Source organism: Acomys minous (genome assembly GCF_964271855.1).
Source record: "Acomys minous genome assembly, chromosome: 4".
Classification (NCBI taxonomy): Eukaryota; Metazoa; Chordata; class Mammalia; order Rodentia; family Muridae; genus Acomys; species Acomys minous.
In genome coordinates this window covers 92,260,878-92,282,249 of record NC_140486.1, presented here as the reverse complement: position 1 = coordinate 92,282,249, position 21,372 = coordinate 92,260,878, and the positions used below count along the sequence as shown (strand labels likewise).

The following is a 21,372-nucleotide window of genomic DNA, read 5'->3' as shown; positions in this document are numbered from 1 at the left end:
CTTCACTTTATTTGTTACCCTGAGTGGTCCTTGGCCAGCCTTGACTTGATTCCATGAGAGTCATTTGGCAGTGTTAGGAGGCATTCTAGATTGCTACAATCAGAAAAAGGCAATTATCACTATCTAACCGGAAGGAGTCAAGATGCAGGGAAGCATCATATGATGTCCAAGACAATGTCCTACAGCAAAATAATTATCTTGTTCCAAATGTGAACAGTGCTAAGGTTAAGGGAAAAAATACTTTAAAGTGATTATTCCCCACCCTAACAAATTGTCTTAAACATTTACTTAATCAAAAGTTGAAATCAGGACAGAAAATCTTATCTAAGTGGGACACCTATCTTCGCCTACTTACAATGTGACTATTTCTTTTTAAAATTTTCTAGACAAAGCTTTTCAAAAATTATTTGTTATGTACACAGTGCTCTGCCTGCATGTACACCTGCACACCTGAAGAGAGATTAAATCACATTATAGATGGTTGTGAGCTACAGTGTGGTTTCTGGGAATTGAACTCAGGATCTCTGGAAGAGTAGTCAGTGCTCTTAACCTCTGAACCGTCTCTCCAGCCCCCTAGACAAAGCCCCTTAAGCTCTATGTCCTAGAGTCTAGGAGAAAAGATGGAACAACAATTCTGCAACAGAGATTTATTGATTAGTTTGCAACATTAGGTACAACACATGGTTACATCCAGTATTTGTGCTTTGGAGGATAAGTAAACATTTATTCGAGCACAACAATAGTCTACACACAATATTCTGGGATTGTTAAAACAATAAAAATATCATTTCCCACATATTAGCACAAAGAAGCACACACAGTTCAGTTTGAGATGATAGCTAGGTTTCAAGACCTGGTTAATGTGTCAGATTGGACATATGCCTAAATCTGGACCGTCTGCATGATAAATGCCCACTGAAGTCTGAAAAATTCCTGTCACAGGAGAAGGGGGTTATGGCTTACCAGGAAGCTTGCTTGGATGTTTTTTTGGATGTGATAGATAGAGCAGAAGTGTTGTCATTGGTGATGCGGGGCCTGGTTTACATTTAAAGTTACCCTATAAGCTTTAAACATAGAATAAAAGCATAGTGCTTCAGGAGATCCATACTAAATACCTTCCTGATAGAGAAAATGAAAGCTAGTGAAGCATGTTTAGTTATGAGGGAAGAAGATTTTTAAGATTATGTAGATACTTTGAGTTTTCAAAGGAATACATTTCTTATAAATTTTTTTTAAAAAATGTGTTAAAGGCTTCTATTCCTCTAATTTAGTGTCAGTGTCACCGAATCAGGAAGTCTACATTCCTAGCTGGTCTTGTCAAGTACAGGGCAATTACCCTGCATCCATCATTACAAATGCCTTCGAAGAAGCATGTCAGATATACGGACGTCAATGCACTCATCGTACAGTCAACCACCATCGCACAGTCATGACACTAAACTTAAGACAACAGTCTCCTCATGGTCTATGAAGCTCTAAGAAAACTCAATATATTATTTAGATAGTCTCTTTATAATTTACAATAAAATAAATTTTCTCATATAATTCAATATATGCAAGCACATTTCATCTCAAAAGACTACTATCTTATTGTTTATTTTTAAAAGCTTGCCTTTAGGAAAGACTTCCATAATAATTTTACCCAAGTGATAAATGTAGTGATGGGACTAAGGCAACCTCGAGCTTCCCTTTAGCCACTGAATGACATTAGTTTTCTTGAGCTCAGGAACACTTGGGAAGGGGTACAACACTTATCAGCCTCTGCAAATAAGTGTAATCACCTCACATGGATTACAAAAGCACTGTTGGATGTACATCAGTATCCATCGATACTGGTCTGAGAGTGGAAATCATTCACATAAAGGTATGGAAACTTTCAACTATACCCCCAAACATTTCCTTGGGTGGATAATCCCTGTACCCATTAAGCAAAGTGCATTGAAGTTTTTGGCATAATTTATAGAATTACTGTGACTCAATGACTTTGTTTCTATTTGATTCACATAGCCGGGGTCATTATAGATCACTTTTTACTGTGATGTATATGTGAGTGTAGCTTTCCTGGAGGCTGGACTTTTGGAAACATTCCTATTTGGGCCTTACTGAAGTATCTCCTCTCAAAACCGTTCTCAAACAAGCCCTTTCACACCTGCCCACGGCGATATTGATTAGTATAGACCTATATTTCACATTCTCTCAGACTTATTCCCTGTGCATGGTACTGGAGCAGATTTTTAAATAGTTCTGCTAATGAGATGCAGTGTGTTGAGAAAGTTCAGAGCATTTAGCGCAAACCACCGTAACCTAAGCTGGGATAGAGGAAGGAAATTCTCTGAGGGGCACACCTGACTTATCCTAGTTCCAGGAGCCAGTCAAAGAGACTTGGAGTACCCTCTTTGTGCTCTGCACGTAGTTTGCAGTACTGGACAACGGCGTGAAATATATCGCCCACTTTCCAGGACTTCTGATGGACATGCTTCACAACATCTAGAAACTAAAACAAGAGAGAGAAAGAGAGAGAAAGAGAGAGAGAGAGAGAGAGAGAGAGAGAGAGAGAGAGAGAGAGAGAGAGAGAGAGAGTTAGGACTCACAGGTCATAGTGTCTTCACCATCTCCTCAAACAGGGGACTGGGACTCCAAGTCTATGTTTAAGTATTTTCACTGTCATGGGGCATTGCCAAAGGCAGTCTGTTTGCCTTTTATTTCATACAATAAATTCCTTCTATTTTGCAGTCCTATTTTCAGTGGAGAACTGGCTGGAAAAGGACAGTCCCTCTAAGAGGCTACCTTTTAGGTAGCTAGTGGTTTTTTTTTTTTCAGGTTCACATTTTAAATCTTCTTGCACCAGGACTATAAAACAATTTCTCATTGGATGTGTACTTTGGGGGACATAAATTGAGTGCTACATTTCTGAGTAGATAGAGTCACCTAATGCGGGGGACATAAATTGAGTGCTACATTTCTGGATAGATTAAGTCACCTAATGCTTCTACATTCAACGGTGATGGGCACCTCTCCATCCCTATGCTAAGGTTTTCAAGATGTTTCTCTATAGCAATAGTTAAAGGAAAGCAAGGACTTTCTTAGATTTGTCAGATAGTATTGGTTTCCGTTTCAGTTGGGCAGAATGGAAAATTCTTAACAAGTGACTGATGGGTGTATGACATCGGGAGTCCCTGTATGATATGCTATTTTTGAAACCACACTGACATCCAGTGTGACAGCCTCTCAAGTCCCTTAGATGGCTTTTAATTAGGAAGTGATAATAAGATCTGCGAACAACAGACAGTACTTTGATATGCACCATTGCTCTTATAGTTCTCTGTTTCGGTGTCAGGATTGTAGAAAATGATTTTTTTTTTAACTTGGAGCATCAATTGAGTAGATACACTAAGAATCTGGTGGCATTTTATGAGAGTGTTATTTGTTAAAAAAAATTCACACTAAGATCATAGTTTGGTGATTTCTTTAAAAAAATTTTTTTGGGTATATACACTCACTTTTTAGAGTCTAAACAAAACAATCATCTAGATTGGAGAATGAAATACTTTAAATATCTGGAAACATGAATATTGTCCTAAAGGGTTTTAGGTTCTTGTAAAGGAAGGCAGATGTTCATGTTACTATGGCTAGCAATCTCCCCAGAGTAGGGCACCAACTCAGGCATGGTTTTCTGTCCTTTGCTCTCAGTAAAGAGCCAATGAATATTTACTTAATGACAGGAGGAGTAGGAGGCTAAATGGAGTCAGATATGGTATACCTTTTCATGAAATGTAAGTGGACACACCTAACATCACTGAGGATAAGCCCACTGCTAAAAGTATCCTTCAGTTTTAGGGAGCATGTTTGCACACATATAATTAAAAACAAACAAACACGCATACCTATACAATGGTTGCTTAATAATTCTCTACTGAAATAAAACTTAATGAAAAATGGTTAAAAGTCTTGGAGTGGGAGATGGCAGCAGCAAGTTTCTAACTAGAAGATGGTCACAGGACATGTCTCTCATCACATGGTGATGACTACAGCAGGCGTACACATCCCTAAGGTAATATATTCACAGCCTCATCTTACTACTCAGGACAACAGCAATGGAAGGCCAGATTATTTAGCTCCGTGTATCTTTGTTGGACTTTTAGAGAAATCACCAGTTGTCTGGGATGCCTCTCCATCCTGCCTGATGTTGACACTTCAAGGACAGATGTGAACCCTTCACAGGCGTGGGGCAAGAGGAAGGCTTTGCTTATAGTGCAAATGGCCCGAGGGATGAATGGTCGAGGTGGCTGGTTTATGGAGACCCCAAGGAAGGATTTTGTGAACTGTTACTTACATGTTAGTGTGTATATAAACTCAGGTCATGCTTTGGGTAGGACAAGAGCGGATCAGGAGGTTTTAAAGTATTACTGACAATGTGAATAGGAGGCGGGGGAGGCTAGGGTGGCTGAATAATTCAATTGATCAACATTCCTTAGCTTTGACTGGAAATCTGAGGAATAGACAGGCATGTATAGCCTGGGCATTAAGCTTCCGAGAACTCACTGAGAGATGCTCATAGAACAATAACTTCTCGCTCAAGATTTCCCTGAAGGGTCACACGTGACCTTTGGCCAAAATCTTCTACTAAAAGTACATCTTCTTTTTCTACATATCTTATGAAGGTCAAGTCAATGAAAAGTCTATTAATGCTGAATTTGCCTTAGCTTCTTTTGTAAACCCTAGGTTACTCTGCCGCCACCTTACTACTCCTGTCTCCAAGTCACTGCTTAGGTGAGGACTCCCAAGAAGATACTTTTCCTAGCAGCAATATTACAGCTTCTTTCCATCGACTGGGGCATTTGAAAAGGACCTTTCACAGTGATGAGGACCAAAAATGCTAGTGAATGACCCAAAGTGGTTGAAGCACCCCAGAGTTAGGCCACTCTACTAGGAGTTTGTGGGATGGCCTTTGCCTAAAGCATGTGTGTTCATGTCTAAGGCCAGTCTGCTATCCCATTAGACCACTTTGCTTTGTTGTTGTTTTGGTTTTGTTGTTTGTTTTTCTTTCTGAGACAGGGTCATCTTACAGAACTCTGCCTATCCTAGAATTTGTTAGGCAGACCAGGATGACACCAAACTGATAGCAATCCTATTGTATTTGCCTTCCCGGTACTGGGATCATAGGAATGTGTCATCACGCCTCTCTAAGGCAGCTTTAGCGAAGGGTACAACCCCACTAAACACAGCAGCTGTACTGATTTAATCTTGGATCCTGAAACCTTGAAGCAGGCATGAAGTTGATGAGCATGGAAGTCTTGTGCTTCCTCCACTGCCTCCTGAGTGCCTTTAATCCCAGCACTCGGGAGGCAGAGGCAGGTGGATCATTGTGAGTTCGAGGCCAGCCTGGTCTACAAAGCGAGTCCAGGACAGCCAAGACTACGCAGAGAAACTCTGTCTCAAAAAACCAAAAACCGAAACCAACAACAAAAAAACAGTGAACGTGAAATAAGGTTGTGAGTAGACAGAAAGGGTATTTCTAGCTCAGTATTACAGCCTCTTGCTCTTGTGGTATCAGGATTAAATTTAAGATACTGTGCACGCTAGGTAAATGCTCACTCCTGAACTGTAACTCTAACCTTCTTTCAATTTTGTGTTCCGAGACAAGGGCTTACTAAATTGCTTGAGGTCACCCTAAACTCTGTGACCGTGGCTGAACTTGAATTTGCAGTTCTCTTGCACTAGCTGGGATTTACAAGCTGGCACCGCCAGGACCACCTTGTTTTAGAGCTACATTCTACTAGCAATTGACCCTAGAGATTTCATTAAGTCTGCTCATGTTATGCTCATTAATGGCTTTAGTACTTCAGGAATTTGGAATCTTAGCCCGCTCTACTAACAAACAAGAAAAACCCATTTCTGTACTGACGTTTCACAATCAACAATAATTAAGTTCCTTTCCTGTAGGCAGCAGTAGACTTCATACTTTTTTTTTTTTAAGCGAAAGTAGTGTCTTAGGAAACTCAAGAGAGTTTGCTAAGAGAATAGAATTTCCTAAGAGAATAGAATTATTCTGCGACAGTTCACCACTAGCAGACTCATCTGAAGGACACCTCATTAGGTACTGGACCTTTGTATTCCCAGGTGCATTTTGTAGATTTGCTTGTTTACAGCTCGCAGTACAACTATGGGAATTACAGGAAGCTATGTGATTATTATTATTATTATTGACACATTCAATGCATACTTCTCAAAACGGCCATGGTCTTCTGCTCCAGGGTAGAAATGAGACTTCATTAGCATAGTGAGAGTGTCCCCTCTCCGTCCCTGAAATTATGGCCTATAAAATCCTGAGTCTAAACTTGGGCTGGATCCAGGAGTTCTAGACCTGCACCAGGACCTGGGGCTTGGGTCTTTCTCCCAGCAGAGATTCGGAACGAACTGGTTAGGGCTCTGGGTTTGGAAGGCATCCTGGGTGATTCTAACACTCCCTGACTTGAGATTTATGATGAAAGGATTGAAGTAAGACACTATTATTTGTTTACAAATGAAAACCCTTAGGATCCAATTTGTACACGTCCCTTCCTCTTTGATATGCCTTTGTTTATAGCTGACACTTTAGCAGGAGTCTGTCGCTGTGTTTATTCAGGAGGGGATTTGAATCAGCAGTCAATGTCATCAGTGTTTCTTGAATCAGCTCCTGCCCCCTTGCTTGTAGAATACAGTAAGAAATTAGAGGCGAGGCCTTCTGTAAGAAGGTAAGGGTCTATCTGACTCCTCCTTCTGTACTTTCCTTTTTGCACATTGCTTCCAAGAAAAGGAAATGCTTCTCAACGCAGGTTTAAAGATGAGCAGGAAGCCGTGTGTACCGTGGTGCCAGACACTGGCTTATTAGCTCAGATCTCCGAAGTTCACTGCATTTTTGCAGAAGGAAAATAGCTAAAAAACAATGCTCTCTACATTAAATAACAAACAAACAAACAAAACAAAACAAAACTCAATAAACCTGCAAAGTAGCTAGTAAAAAATAGTTTTATAAATTTTGCTAATGACTATTTTATTGTGCCTTTAGTTAACTGGATTAACTTTACCTGATGTCAAGGTTGTAGAGAATTAAGTTTTTGAAATGTTTGAGGTTATCAGGTATTGGAAGTGTCAGGGAAGTGCCTTCCTTGGAAAAGTTTGTAGATTTTATTGGTTTTTCGAGTGGATGGAAGGAAATTATGCATTAGAGTCAGTTGTGAGTGTGTCTACCAAGTGATTCTGTTTTGTGCCCATTTAACTCGTGGGTATGGTTTAGATACCAACCAACTTTCTAGACCCTTGTTAACTTCCTTACTGAACCAGCTCGGGTATCTCTAGGTGGCCATTTATAAACAATACCCTCTTCAAGTGTTCTAGAGACAATTGGTGCTTCTTCATGAACTGAATGCAAGCACTGAGATGGCAGGAACTTTCTTCTCTCTTATTGCCTGGGACCTTGAGCTTAGAACAGTGCCATCTAGAAGTGTTTGGTGGATGTTTTGGATGTATGATGCTCAAAGGAATGTAGCCTTCTAATGATGAAATAAAATGCAAATGGAGGGCAAGGCTGGGAAACGAAGGCATTGTGAGTCTTTAGACAACTGACAGTGCACTGGGGATCTGGAGTACTTGGAATCTGCCTTTTCTGGGATTCATTGTTTGCTGCTCTCAAGTGCCTTCCAAGTTCTAGGCCAAGCTTTCGACAAGTCCCAGGAAAGATGAGTTGTACTAGTGTTCATGTTACCCTCCTCCCCTCTATTATCATAAATAGATACATAAATTGACTAAATCAATTGCTGAGAAAATTAAATCAGCATTCGAAGAACCGAAGACATAGGGTTTTGGGCTGAGGATGTAACATGGTTGTTAGAATGCTCACCTACCATGCAAGAAGCCTGAGGGCTCAGTTCTCAGAACGACACAAGCCAGCACATGAGAAGGGAGGCAGGAAGGTTGAAGTTCAAGGTTAATGCTAGAGGGATGGTTCAGCAATCAAGAGCCCATATTGCTCTTGTAGAGGGCCCAAGTTCTGTTCCTAGCACCCATATTAGGCAGCTCACAATAGCCTGTAACTCTCTGAGATCAGATACTCTGGTCTAGCCTTCAGGGATGCTTACATTCATGTGCCTATCACCCCGCCCCCCCTACACTGTACATAATTAAAATAATTTCAAGGTCATTACCTGCTTCATAGAGAGTTCAAGGCCATGTTGGACTACATAAAACCTTGTCCCAAAAAACACAAAATAAAAGCAACAAAGATATGCTTGGTACTGAGGGACAGTCAGAAGGTGGCAGTTTCTGAATGTAGGGTTTCTTTTCTCTAAGAAGATGAGGAGCTAATGAAATGTTGGAAATGTTGCTGAGTTGGCATGTTATCTCTGGTGCTCTTTTCCACACTCTTAAAAGTGACTACTTAATTCCATGACTAAGTAAAAACAAATAGAGTTGTACTGCAAACTTTCTAAGTGTTATGCAAGTTTTCTTTCTTTAAGCAATCCAGTCACAGACAACCAAGGGTGATGCCCATTCCTAGCAAAACCATTGTATGCAGAGAGCCTTCATCAGCTCAGAACCAAACCTGGAAAGTCTAGTCCTTAAGACTACATCATTTATAGCTAAGTCCCTGACATGAATGTATGAAAGGTCGTCCAATGTTTTTCCTGATAACAGGAGTGAAGCCTCTGTCTTCTCAGAAACACAGATATTAACAAAGACAGACATATTAAAATGGACCACCTGGGAGATGTAAACAAATACCAAGTTACGATGTGGTTTACGTATTAACGCATCAATAAGATACCCTCCCCCTTGCTCTTGCAACAATGGAAGATTTATTAGACAACCATGCATGGAAAGTGGCTGCCTCTTTAAAGAGGTGGATTAAACTAAAGTCTGTTTAATTAACGTTCCACCTGAAAATGCACCAGGGGATTCTCTTATTTGGGGAGCTGCTAGAGATACAAAGCCAACCCCTTATGTGAACCTGGGAACATCATCTTCCTGAGAATATTCTCGATTCCCTCTCCCTGGGGCTGAGTCCAACATGGGATGTATCCTATGTGACTTGTGGATTATGCTCTTTTAGGGCATCCTCTGCACAGGGAAGGCTAGGGGTGGAACGACTGAAGGGAGAGTGCATCAGCTAGTGAGGCCTGCCTCATTTTGCCTACCAAGAAGGGCAATTTAGGACACCTGGGTGGGGTGGACTTGACCTTGATTGGAAGAACAAACTGCTGGTGGGAGGGAGGTGGAGGTGTGAAGATTGATGTCCCTGGCAGCCAATCCGACTGCCTGGGGTCACAGAGACTTGGAAACTGTTCTAATTTCCGAGTGCGTAGGCAAGAAGGTAAGGGTTTTATCTAGGATGCTGGATTTTGGCCCAGAACATTAGAGTGCAATTGTGCATTAAAACAAAACAAAACAAAAAACCCCTGAAGATTGCAATCCGAATGTTATTTAACTGAGAGAGACAGTTTTTAAATAAGGAATTACTCAGGAGTATTTTGCAGCAAAAACAGGGTATAGGGAATATAACAAAAATGCTTTTTAAAAATATCAAGAAAGCTACTGTCTCCTCGCCTCATTTTCTGTTTAGCACCAACTATTTAAGAATCCGAAGGTCCATGAGGCAGTGACGGTGAATGTGCTGTCACAGCTAGGCTTTTCAAGGTATTCACAAGATTTTTCAGGTGAGAGAAGTCAAGATTAAACACTTCAAGTCCATATGGATGAAATAGGCATTCACTGAGACCACAGAGCTATTGTTATCTCACCCAGACAGGGAACAGGGTACCTTTTCAATTCTGCTTTCCTGAGATTTCTTAAAGTAGATAGTTGGGATCCCAAGTTCGGAGGCAGCTATCCACTGCAGCGTGGCTCGGAGCTCAGCATCAGGACACTCTGGCTCCAAGTCAAAGTTGATGACCAGCAGGCTCCTCTGGGGGCTGGCTGCTCTCCCTGGCAGTCCAGAGGCATGTTCTGAAGAGACACAAACACAACCTTACTCTGCTTTCCAAAGGGACACCCCCTCACCCCCAGGCAATTGTGTGTCGAGAGGATGGGACCGTGGCTTACCCTTTGTGCTTTCCGATTGTTCCTTAAGACTCTCCTTTTCTTCTACCAATTCGCTTTGGGAGAAAACAACAGTACATGGTTGGTGATGCTTTGAAAGAATGAGCTGTATGGAAGATGACGAGATGAGTCTTTCTGAGCTACCGACGTCAAGAACTCGTTCTTATGGTCTTCACAGAACAAGTTAGATCCAGGTGGATAGTACACAAGACAGTTGGGTCTGCAGCTACTGTTCTCCACCACAAAAGAGAAGTACCATGTGCCTTGAGTGGTGTTAGTTAAGACAGTCAGTGGGGGAGACTGAGAGTTACATCTTTCTTTTCTTTTCAACTCCCTTTCCATGAACCTCCACGGGACTGAACAATTAAAGAGAGATGTTGGGTACCCGGTTATGATTTGAAGAGTTATCGTCCTGCATTTTATTTGTCTTTTAATGGACCCCATTTTTCCAGCTTGTCACAATGTATTCTCTGTTCTGTGACCATGTACATTTGAATTTTAAAGTAGAAAGATACTTTTTAACATGCTGATTGCTCTGAGCTGAGTAAGGACAACCAACAAACTGTGAAACCTAAACACTGTAACAAAATGTCTCAACAACTGACTCTTCCTTTATTCGTTTCCATTATTTTTATTTGGTGGAGGTAGAGCAGGCTGGAGATTCTCCACAATTAGTGTCTCATAACCAAAATGAGCCTCTCCGTAGCGTGGTCATGTTTAATATGGAAGCATTTTGTTATTTTTGTTTGTTTGGTTGGTTTTTGGTTTTGCATGGTGTGTACTTATAGATCTCCATATGTAATGGGGTGGTGGTGGTAAAAACTTCTGAAATATGCATAGTAGCTGAGAAGAAGTGACCATTTTGGGATGCCTATATATGTCCTAGATTTTTCTAATTTCTAGAAATTTGGAATGAGGCTTTAAAAAATGTGTCTTTTGGTGATAGAAGGTTTGTTACATTCTCTGCTGCTGCTAGGATCTGAGAATGTGTTCCATTGAACAGTAAAGTCCATTAGTTGGGTAAACTTTACTGTAGTTGAGAGAAAGAGTATAGTCATTCTTCCATTTATTGCTAACTATTTGCAGGAATGTTGATTTTCCAAGGGTTCAGAGCCTCTTCTTGCTCTCTCTGCAGGTAGCACAAATGGCCCAGCAAGGAATAGGTACAGTGATGGGAGTGATCTTGGCTTCCTCTCAACACTAGTTTTTCTTGAAGTCATACTTTCATATTACAAAGAAAGATAGTGAAAATGCTACGTTCATGTTTTTCAGAGGAGAGAAACTAATTTACCACAAAACGATTTTGTTGATTTTGTTTTCATTTCTCCTAAAAAAAGATCATACATGTCTTCATGTTTACTCATGGGTATTAAAACAAGGAAGGGTTTTGGCAACCTCCAGTCACTGAGATATATACTTATTTAAATCAATTATTCTGTAGTTAGCCAGAGGGAAATACATTAGGACTCGGCATTAGGTCAATATGGATTTATCAGTTCAGAATACCCAAATTATATTCTAAGTCACCATAACCAAAATTAGAATACAATTTAGTTGATTTTCCAGAATAATCACAAATTTTAAGAGTAGCCATGACTTCGGGGTGCCCTCCTGTTTTTCTGTGTCATTTTATGTAGTACATCTCCAAATGTTTTTCCCTTGATCTCTGAGAAGATCTCACATGGAGAGAGCAGAGATACTGCATGATGATGACATCATCCTCATGGCAACCACTGACATCAGATGCATCCCATATGGGTAACCCCAGTATCTACAAGCAAAGGGAAAACCACTCCTAGCTAATTTTGCTAAAATGACTGTGTTCCATCGCAAAGGCTATTGAATAGTCTTCCAAGGGAGCCATGGTACAATGAAATGTTGTTGTTTCTGTGAATCAAAATAGGAAAGATGATATATACTTCTGATTATGTGGGTGAGCTTTATCAACAATGACTATTTTGTAAGGGACTGGTTTGAAACCAAGAAAGCAGACCGTGAGGGGTTGGGGGCCTATTCTAGGCCCTAGTTCTGCACTCCAGTGACATGGAACCACAGTGGCACAGACATAATGAACTGGTGGCTGGGCACAACCTTTATGATCACGATGGATTGCCAGATGGAATTGGAGCAGTGCTGTCAGTCACTGAGTCACGTGGCTACTTACTTAATCATGGGAGAAGACGGTATGCTTTCCTGATAAATGTCCAGGTCCATATTGCCAAGACTGCTAGTGGCACTACTGTTGCCATTGCTGACAAAGCAAAAGTTTACACATTAATGCCGGTCTCCACCCTCGGCCACACTGCTGACACTGCTGTTCCATTGTAGGGACGGGGTCCTTTGTCGTTTCCCAGGGCACTATTGGTTTGTGCCTGACCTTCTGAATTGGTATCAGATATTTGACCAAATTAAAGGAAGACACCAGGTAGAAGCCAAGTATGCTTATGGCAGTAATACTGATAATGATTTATAATCCCTGAAGTGGTGCCACAACCTAGGGGCCATACATAATTGGTAATAACACTTCTCTTTACTTCTTCATTCTGGTTAAGGAGAAGGGGTTTACCCTTGACTCCTTGGCCTTTGATGTACTTACAAAGTTAATATACTTCTGAAAATGTTGGCTAGGGAAAGCACCCTAATGCTTATCTGCCCACTTCTTGTATCTAGAAAAAAGCCAGAAGCCCAGGGTCTCCCTTTGTTATATGGAGAAAATTTCTTAGGGATATTCCATAAGATTCCATAGAGCATACATTTGACTTCTTGTTTTCCTGGAGGACTATAAAATTTAAAAATATAAATCTGGGTTAGGTTTTGTTGTTTTTTTCCAACCTTAGAGAAGGAGCAACACATGACACCTTATGTCTCATAGAGACAGAATATTGAATATAATACCATTATTGTAAGTTGTATAATCGACATATGGTCTACTCATGAGTCTGGGATATGTTCTCTGAAGCACAGTACTGCTGAGACAAGTTTTAGGCTCCGTCTGTATTTGTGAAATAGAACCTAGCCAATTTTTACCAAACTCACTGACTCTTCCCTCACTTCCCACATTTTTCAACAGTATCTCTCCCAAGCAAGGTTTGGCAACAGTGACCGCTGGCATGTCATGTGATGGGCCTTTGCTCCTTCACTTTGTGTGAGCTACCAAGAAGTCTCTTGAGCCTTCACATTCTCATCTGGAGTTTTAGGCAGGACACTGGAGGAAGAAACACTTTGAAACCTGTCACTCCGAGTCCAAAGATTCAAGTTGTCTTTGCTTTTCTGTCTCTATTTTATAACATTTTGTGGGGATGTTTGAAATTTGAAACCACTTAATTAATGTAAAGTATTCCTAACTCTTAGATTGTACTGTGTGAAATAGAACTTTCAAAGATCTTTTATCCATACCCAGATGTTTCTGTCTCATTTTGCAGCCAGTCTCTCTGGACAGTCTGTGGTCTCCTTGGCCTGGGGTCAAAAAGACTTTAGACAGAAAGCTCCCTCTAGTGGTTACAGCTAGATGGCCCTTTCTATCTTTTTCCAGAAACAATACAGAGGGCACAGCAGATAACGGGAGGGAGAAGTCAGGGCAAGCAGTACAGCACAGTGTGCAAACACTTGCCTCGTGGCAACCCAGCCTGTGTTGCATCCGAAATACAAGGGAACCAGAAAGAAATCTCAAACGTGTAGCATGGGCTTGCATGGAAACAAATGGACAATTCTCAGCACTGAACATACCTGCGGTGTCTTTTGGGGGAAGAGAACACAGCTAACTATTAAACATGGCTGAGGTAATTCAAGTCATAACTAGAGATTAAGATCGTTTTTAGCCCAAACATGATTGACTGACTGCCCCCCCATTGGTTTTTTCTTTCTTTCTTTCTTTTTTCTTACACCTGTCATTTTTTTTAAAGATTTATTTATTTACTTATTTATTCATTTATTTATTTATTATGTATACAATGTTCTGTCTGCATGTACACCTGCAGGCCAGTAGAGAGCACCATTATAGATGGCTGTGAGCCACCATGTGGTTGCTGGGAATTGAACTCAGGAGCTCTGGAATAGCAGTCAGTGCTCTTAACCTCTGAGCCATCTCTCCTGCCCCACCGCCCCCAACCCCCTGTTCTCTTAAGGGCACCTGGCATTGAGCCATGACATCCATTTTTGGAATTTTCTGTAGGAACCAAAGGGAAGGGGAAGGGGAAGTGGAAGTGGGTACCTCATGGACCGTTCGCTGAGCTGCAGAAAGCTACTTGTGTCATCTGGGTTGTCGTCCTCATTGGCCAGCTGGGACCAGCTGCCTGTGCTCTCTTCGCTGCTGCTTGGAGGGTTTGGGGACTCATCTGGGGGTCTGACTTCTTTCAAGACATCCACTTCTGATTCCTCTCTGGTCTCAAGGCTGTCACTGTAGATATGAAGATATTGTTATCAAAAGAGGATGTGTGACATGGAGCTGGTCTCAGAGCCCACCCTGGGTACCCACGAGCCTGTGTCTCCACGTACCAGGCAAGATGTTGTTGGTCACAGGTAGAGTCTTTCTGTAAGTGGCCACACCGTGTTTTCTTCTCACAATTAAACTCCACCAGCTTTCCCATGTCTCCCACTTACTATTCTCTACTGGCTTTATTTAGTCTTAAAATAGGTTGAAAATCTGAATCCCTGAGGTATAGTGGACTTTATCATATTTATTTGTGGGGGTGGGGGTGAGGCTGGTGCACACATGTCATGGGACTTATGTGGGGGTCAGAGGGACACCTGAGGGCATTGGATCTTGCCTTCCACATTGTGGACTCAGATGATTGAAACTCAGGTTGCCAGGCCTGGTGGTGAGTGCCCGTGGACAACGCCATGGCTCCTTTCATGTGCTCTCCCACTTAATAAGACTGTATTTCCTTCCTACAATATTGAGATTTGAACAGGGCAGAGAGAGAGGGGTGGGTGGATGTGGTTAAGGAGATGGTGTTAATTAAAACTATTTTTTGAATGAACGAAACACGGGAAGAAAATAGAAGGCCCTGGCTGCATTCGTTCACCCAGTTGAAAAGCAATTTTGGGCCCAAATCCTTATTAATTTAGGGCCTTATACTACAGAAAAGTTCGTTCCAGGATATTTTATGCTAAAAAGGGAGCTGAGCCCTAGTGACTGACGGGGACTATCCAGGTTAACAAACAAGTCTGTCAGCACATCTCGTTTTATCTCAATTTCATGCTCTATTTGCAGCAAACCTCACATCTGTGCCATATAACGGAAATTCAGAACCAGTGATGATTACCCGGAGTGCTAGGTTTTATTTGCTCTTGGGAGAAGCTTATCTTATAGCTTTACTTATTTATTGGTGAATAATATACAAATGTGCAATGCAGATCTATGTCATCTGTCAGCCTCCTGGCTGACCGCTCAGTTTCCCATGAGAGCTTCATAGGACTGTAGCCATGTCAATGCCAATTGTCCAATCTCCATGTTGGAAACCAGCCCAGAGTTCTCCCGATTTTATCTCACACGCCTACGGACCATCTGTATCATGGTTGTAAGATTTCCTTAGGTTGGGTTTTCTTTTAACACAACCTAACTGTGTTTATTTTAAGCCTTCGTCATAAATGGAAAGTAGAAATCACCGGGCACAGGTAAAAGGCAGCAGCTTAAGCATACAGTTGGTGAGAGTCCTCATAGTAGGGGCTATCCTCACTGCAGGGGCCATACAGGTGTTTATTACTATAGAAAGCCCTTTGGAAGGAGAAACGACAGCAGACATTTGTACATCTTATTTATTTCATTCGAATGTCAAATGTATACATATGCATGCATTCAGGCCGTCTTTGAGGTAAAAAGAGAATTTGATTTTTGTTAATTTTCTCCCTTTACTTTTATAAGCATCGATACACACTCTCGTTTTGATTATCTGCTTTCAGCTATTTTTTTGAATTTAATTTGCTCATTCTTTTTTATTGCATTTGTTTATTTTTGTGTACATAAGTATGTGGGTGAGCCTGTGCCCCAGCATGGATGTGGAGGGGGTCAGAGAACAATTTGCAGGAGGAGTTGCTTTCCTTCCACCATGTGGGTCTTGGGGGTCAAACTTGGGTCTTCAGCCTTTACCCACTGAGCCCATCAAGATGGACACTTAGGACATAGATAAACTGTTATGATGGGGGGAAAAAAAAAGAACCAGGAACACTTAAAAGTATAGATGTCTTCCCTAAGTAGCATCACCATCATGTCACAAATTTTAACAAGTTTACAGTTTTCATTTGGAGTTTATTCTAATGTCATTTGTGAGCAAAAGATAATTTGCTAATTTCTAATAGTGTATACATTATTGTCATTAACATTTTTTGGCTTAACTCCAACATGACCAGAGAATATATTCTTTATATTTTAAATACTTTAAAATGTATTGACTTGCAATTTGGCCTCTGGAACATCTTGACAAATGTTTTAAGTACACCTGGAAAAAAATGGATACTTTTCTGTTCGGATAGAGGCTTTTTTGTTGTTGTTGTTGTTGTTGTTGTTGTTGTTGTTGTTTTTGTTTTGAGTTATATGAATTGATTTGACTGTGAAAGCTGCTCTTCTTTCTTTTTAATATTTTATTAGAAGTTTGAGAATTTTGAACAATATTTTTTAACATATTCGTCCTCCTATTATTCATCCATATTCATTTTCCCATTCCTCCTCCTCTACTTTTCCCTCCCTCCCTCCCATAAGTCTTTTCCTCCCTTTCTTTCCCCAGGAGTCCAGTTTGTTGCCTAGCTGGTCTTGGGAGTGGTGACTGCTGTGTGTGACCAGCTTCCTAAGGGTCACACTGGCAAGGAAAAGCCGCACTCCCTCACACAGCAGCTCTTCTGCCAGTGGAGGGGTTTTGTGTCCACTTTCCTCATTCCGTACTGGGACTTTGTCATGGTGGAGCGTGAGCAGGATTTGGCTGTGGTGTATCATCTCTGAGCTCATAATGTGCATCATCCTGTTGTGTTTGGAAGCTTTCTTTTTTAAATATGTCTTTATTTTTTTCACATATACATTTATATTATTACATATATTAAAAAATAAGCTGCATACAGCAAGAAGAACCGCGAAACAATAAGGAATTATATTAATGTCACATTCATAGTGCTTTGGCTATTTGTATTTGGCAGCCTTGAAGAAAACATCTTTCCTATCTTGGTGAGTCTAAAATTCTGAATGTAAATCAATATCTATCATATTATATCTCTATCATCTTAGATCATCTATCTGGACCTAAAAACATCATGACCCCTAAACAACTAAGCTTAATTGTAAAACTAAACTACTTGGTCTTCAACCTCATCAGAGACTTGAGAACAAGTAAAATTAATTACCTGAGTATATAGGAAATTCAGGTTAGCAGCTTCCAAAGTGAAGAAAATGACAGTTTCCTTGCTGTTGATTCTCTTGTAAATATATATGAACATTTATAACATGTTTACATATTTTATTATTTCATGAATTATTCAAAGAGTATTACATTTCCAGTACAAATCCGTTTATATTTCTTCTCATAGCTTTAAAAAATTTACCATTTAATGTTTTATTACTTAGGCAGTTCTATATACAAGAGGATTGTCTTTTGGATGGATTGACTCTGTTAGCTTATAAAACATCATTCTCCCTGGCAATACTCTTTATCCTGAGGGCCATTTGACCTTTTAAAAATCTTTTTGTTTTTCAATATTTGAAATTGACCCATTTTAATCTTTATATTTTAGCTGTACACAGCTTATGCCAGGATTTCGCATTTTTGTGCTCTAGGATGATCTCTGCCTTTTAACTGAAATGTTTAGATCACTGATAATTAATTTGACTATCAAGGCTGGATTTAAATATATAATCTTGTTTTCTATTTGTCCCATCTGGTCCTAGTTTCTTTTTTTTCTCCTGACTCCAGATTCCTCTTAATTAACAGCAATTTTAGATTTTTATTTTTATCTCCACTACTAACTTACAACTATATTTTTCATATGTTCGTGGCTATTGCAGGACTGTTGGTATTTTTATTCAATGTATAACTTACTATCTCATTACATCATTGACATATAATGAAATGTATGTTGTGTAATGACCTATACACAACATATTTCTGTTTCCCCCCCTATACTTTGTGCCATAAGTGACATATTTTAGTTTTCACATACCATAAAATGATCTAGAAAACCCTTTCTTCTTAAAATAGTATATTCTGAAGAATTGCAAAGTAAGATAAGACTATGTTTTACGTTGGCCCACCCTGTTGTTTTTTGTGATCCTCTTTGCTCCTTTATCTATCTTCAAGTCATTGTTGATATTCATTTCCATTACTGTACAAACTTTTAACACTTATTGTGTGGCCTCCTAGTGGCACATTCTGTTTGGGATTCTGTTTGAAATTTTTGAGGCTTCATTTATTCAGTATGGGTGTGGCATGTCATCTGTGTGGAGGCCCAAGGATACTTTATGGCAGTCAGTTCTTTTCTTCCATAATGTGGGTCCAAGGGATCAGATTCAAGCTGTCAGTGTTGACTGCAAGCACCTTTAACCACTGAGTGACATTGCTTGCCCCAAAATGTTTTTATTTAATACAATTTAATATGCTTTAATTCAGAAAAGTTGAGTATTTAAAACCCACGATGAGGCAGGAGGCTTCCTATGAGTTTGAGGCCAGACATAGTGATACTCTGTCTCATATTTAAAAATCCTATCATCCCTCTCTCTCTCTCTCTCTCTCTCTCTCTCTCTCTCTCTCTCTCTCTCTCTCTCATCCATCCATCTATATACATCCATCTACCTAAGTTTTCTCTATCCATGGAAAGTCTACCTCTCTTTCCTCTTAAAACACTGCATTGTAGTGGTCCACTGCTGTAATTATGATCTAAACTACATAGTTGACATTAGGGCACACTTGTGATGCTGCATATTGTATGCATTTTTGACATGCACACAAAGTCTCATTCTATTTTTGTGGACCTATCATGGAATGACAAAGACTAGGTAATTTATAAATGATAAAAACATTGGCTCTCACTTCTGGTGGTGAGAACTTAAGGCTGTGGAGTCTGTCTCTGGTGAAGGACTTTTTGTCATGCCATCCTTGTAGGATATGCAAGGGCAGAGGAGACTGAGACAGGGGGGGCTAAATTTGCATGCCCGAGCCCTTTAGCATTTGGCATTATCTCCTTATGAGGACTGAACTATTTATGACCCAAAATATTTCTGAGGACTGAACTATTTATGACCCAAAATATTTCTGAGGACTGAACTATTTATGACCCAAAATATTTCAGTAGGCAGCTCACCATACTTTTGCATTGAGGATTATATTTTTAATGGTTATTATCCTTGAAAAGAATTAAGTTTATTTGCAGAATTCATGTATGAATATACCATATTTACATCCATCCCACTCCTCTTTTTGCCCTCCTCAGGACTGAATCCTACCCAGTAACCCCTGGCTGGAGAGGTCCACGGTCTTAGAGGGCAACAGACTCCTACCACGTTACTAAGGCAGCATCGCTTCCAATGGCCTTCTAAATCCTCCTCCATATGCTCACAGGCAAGCACAGCTCTCACACTTCAGCAAAGCAGCTTCTTTCTTTGCAGCTGTGATCAGATTTTTAACTCGTGGTTTTGAGAGCAGATACTTCAACCACATCAGTGTCCTAGATCTGTATATTATTCCACCACACAGAGCAGTTATACTGCCCTGCAAATCCTCTAACCTCTGACTATTCACTCCCCACCTCCCTCGCCCTCTGGAGCTATTGGTTTTTCTACTGTCCCAATTGTTTCTTCTTTTCCAAATACAATGAAGTTGTAATCATGCAGCTTATAGCCCTTTAAGATGGTTATTCGTAACATATGTTCATTCTCCCTCCACTCATTTCCAGGCCTCCATCACTCTTCTAACACTATTCCATTGTTAAGGTGTATGACAATATGTTTTACCATTCACCTACTCAAGGGTTTGGTGGTTTGAATGGGAATTGCCTCGTAGGCTTCATATATCTGAATACTTGGCCCCCAGTTGGTGAAACTGTTTAGGAAGGATTAAGAGGTGTGGCCTTGTTGGAGGAGATGTGTCACTTGGGGTGGGCATTAAGGGTCCAAGAGACTCATGCCATTCTTGATGTGCCTCTCTTTGTCGCCTACTTGTAGATCAAGAGTAAGCCCTCAAGTCTTTCTGCTTGGCGTACCTTTGCTCTGCCATTATGGATGCTGCTAATCCCTGAAGCCACGAACCCAATTGAATGCTTTCTTTTATAAGTTTTCCTGGTCATAGGGTTTTGTCATATCATTAGAAAAGTAACTCAGACAAAAGATTCCTTGCTTATGTTTGTGTTTTCATAATTAGAAATAAGGTTGATGTAAAGATCCACATACAGATTTTTTTAAATGAACATGTTACTTAGTTTAGAAAGAAACTGACAACTGCCTTCCAAAGCGCTCTTCCATTTTACACTACAGGTTTGTAACATTCTGCATCCTAGCCAGGAATTGGTGTTGTCTGTCTGCGGCTTGGATTTTGTTTGTCTTAATAGATATTCAGTATATTTTATTGTTTGAATTTGAAATTTCCTAATGGTGTATGATAGCTGAGCATTGTGTAGTTTTTTATTTTAAAAAAAATTGTTATTTCAATACCTGAGAGAAATAAGGGAAGAAAGGTGTATTTAAGCTCATGGTTTAACAAGTTCCAGCCCACGTCTACTCATGTATGTTGTTTCTGGGCCCATACATGGGAAGCTGAGTGTCATGGTAGCAATAGGTGGTAAAGCTAAGTAGTCGCTTTCTTCGTGATAGGCAGGAGGTAAAGAGACAGGCAGACGCAAGATACAGCCCCCCATGGGTTCTTGTCAACCTACTGCTTCCAGCACAACCTCTAAGTTTACATCACCACCCAATAAGGTGGTCAAATAATGAATCCAATCATAGATTGATGCAAAGACTGCATAAAGCCTTTGTGATGGAATCTTTTCCCAATGATTACACCCGCTAGCTGGGGACCTAGCCTTCAATCCTTGAACCCCCATCTATTTTCTAAAAGCTGTTCATTTTATTTTTTAATTAATTAATTTACTTACATTGCATCCTAATCACAGCTTCCCCTCTGTCCTCTCTTCCCAGTCCCTCCCTCTCCCCTCCCCTTCCCTCCATCCATCCTCCCATTCTCCTCAGAAGAGAAGTCTCACATGTATAACAACCCATCTTGGTATATCAAGATGCAATACGACTAGGCACATCTTCTCCTATTGAGGCTAGACAAGGCAGCCCGCTTAGGGAAAAGGGATCCAAAGGCAGAGACAGCCCCTGCTCCA

At 40.4% G+C, this 21,372-nt stretch overlaps 1 protein-coding gene across 7 annotated transcripts in view; it reads right to left on the bottom strand.

The window, feature by feature from the left end:
- Positions 1-632: 632 nt before the first annotated feature.
- The window catches only part of SPHKAP (SPHK1 interactor, AKAP domain containing), a 151,300-nt gene continuing 130,560 nt past the window's right edge, over positions 633-21,372 (bottom strand). For 4 of the 7 annotated variants that reach the window (XM_084778926.1, XM_084778927.1, XM_084778928.1 and 1 more), the window contains 5 exons: positions 14,285-14,470; positions 12,239-12,325; positions 10,078-10,130; positions 9,797-9,981; positions 633-2,494 (listed from right to left, as the gene is read on the bottom strand). In XM_084778926.1, coding sequence (XP_084635052.1) covers positions 2,351-2,494; positions 9,797-9,981; positions 10,078-10,130; positions 12,239-12,325; positions 14,285-14,470 — 655 coding nt within the window. In that variant the 3' untranslated portion in view covers positions 633-2,350. The remainder of the gene's footprint in view (positions 2,495-9,796; positions 9,982-10,077; positions 10,131-12,238; positions 12,326-14,284; positions 14,471-21,372) is intronic. The other 3 variants (XM_084778930.1, XM_084778931.1, XM_084778932.1) reach the window with 1 other exon arrangement.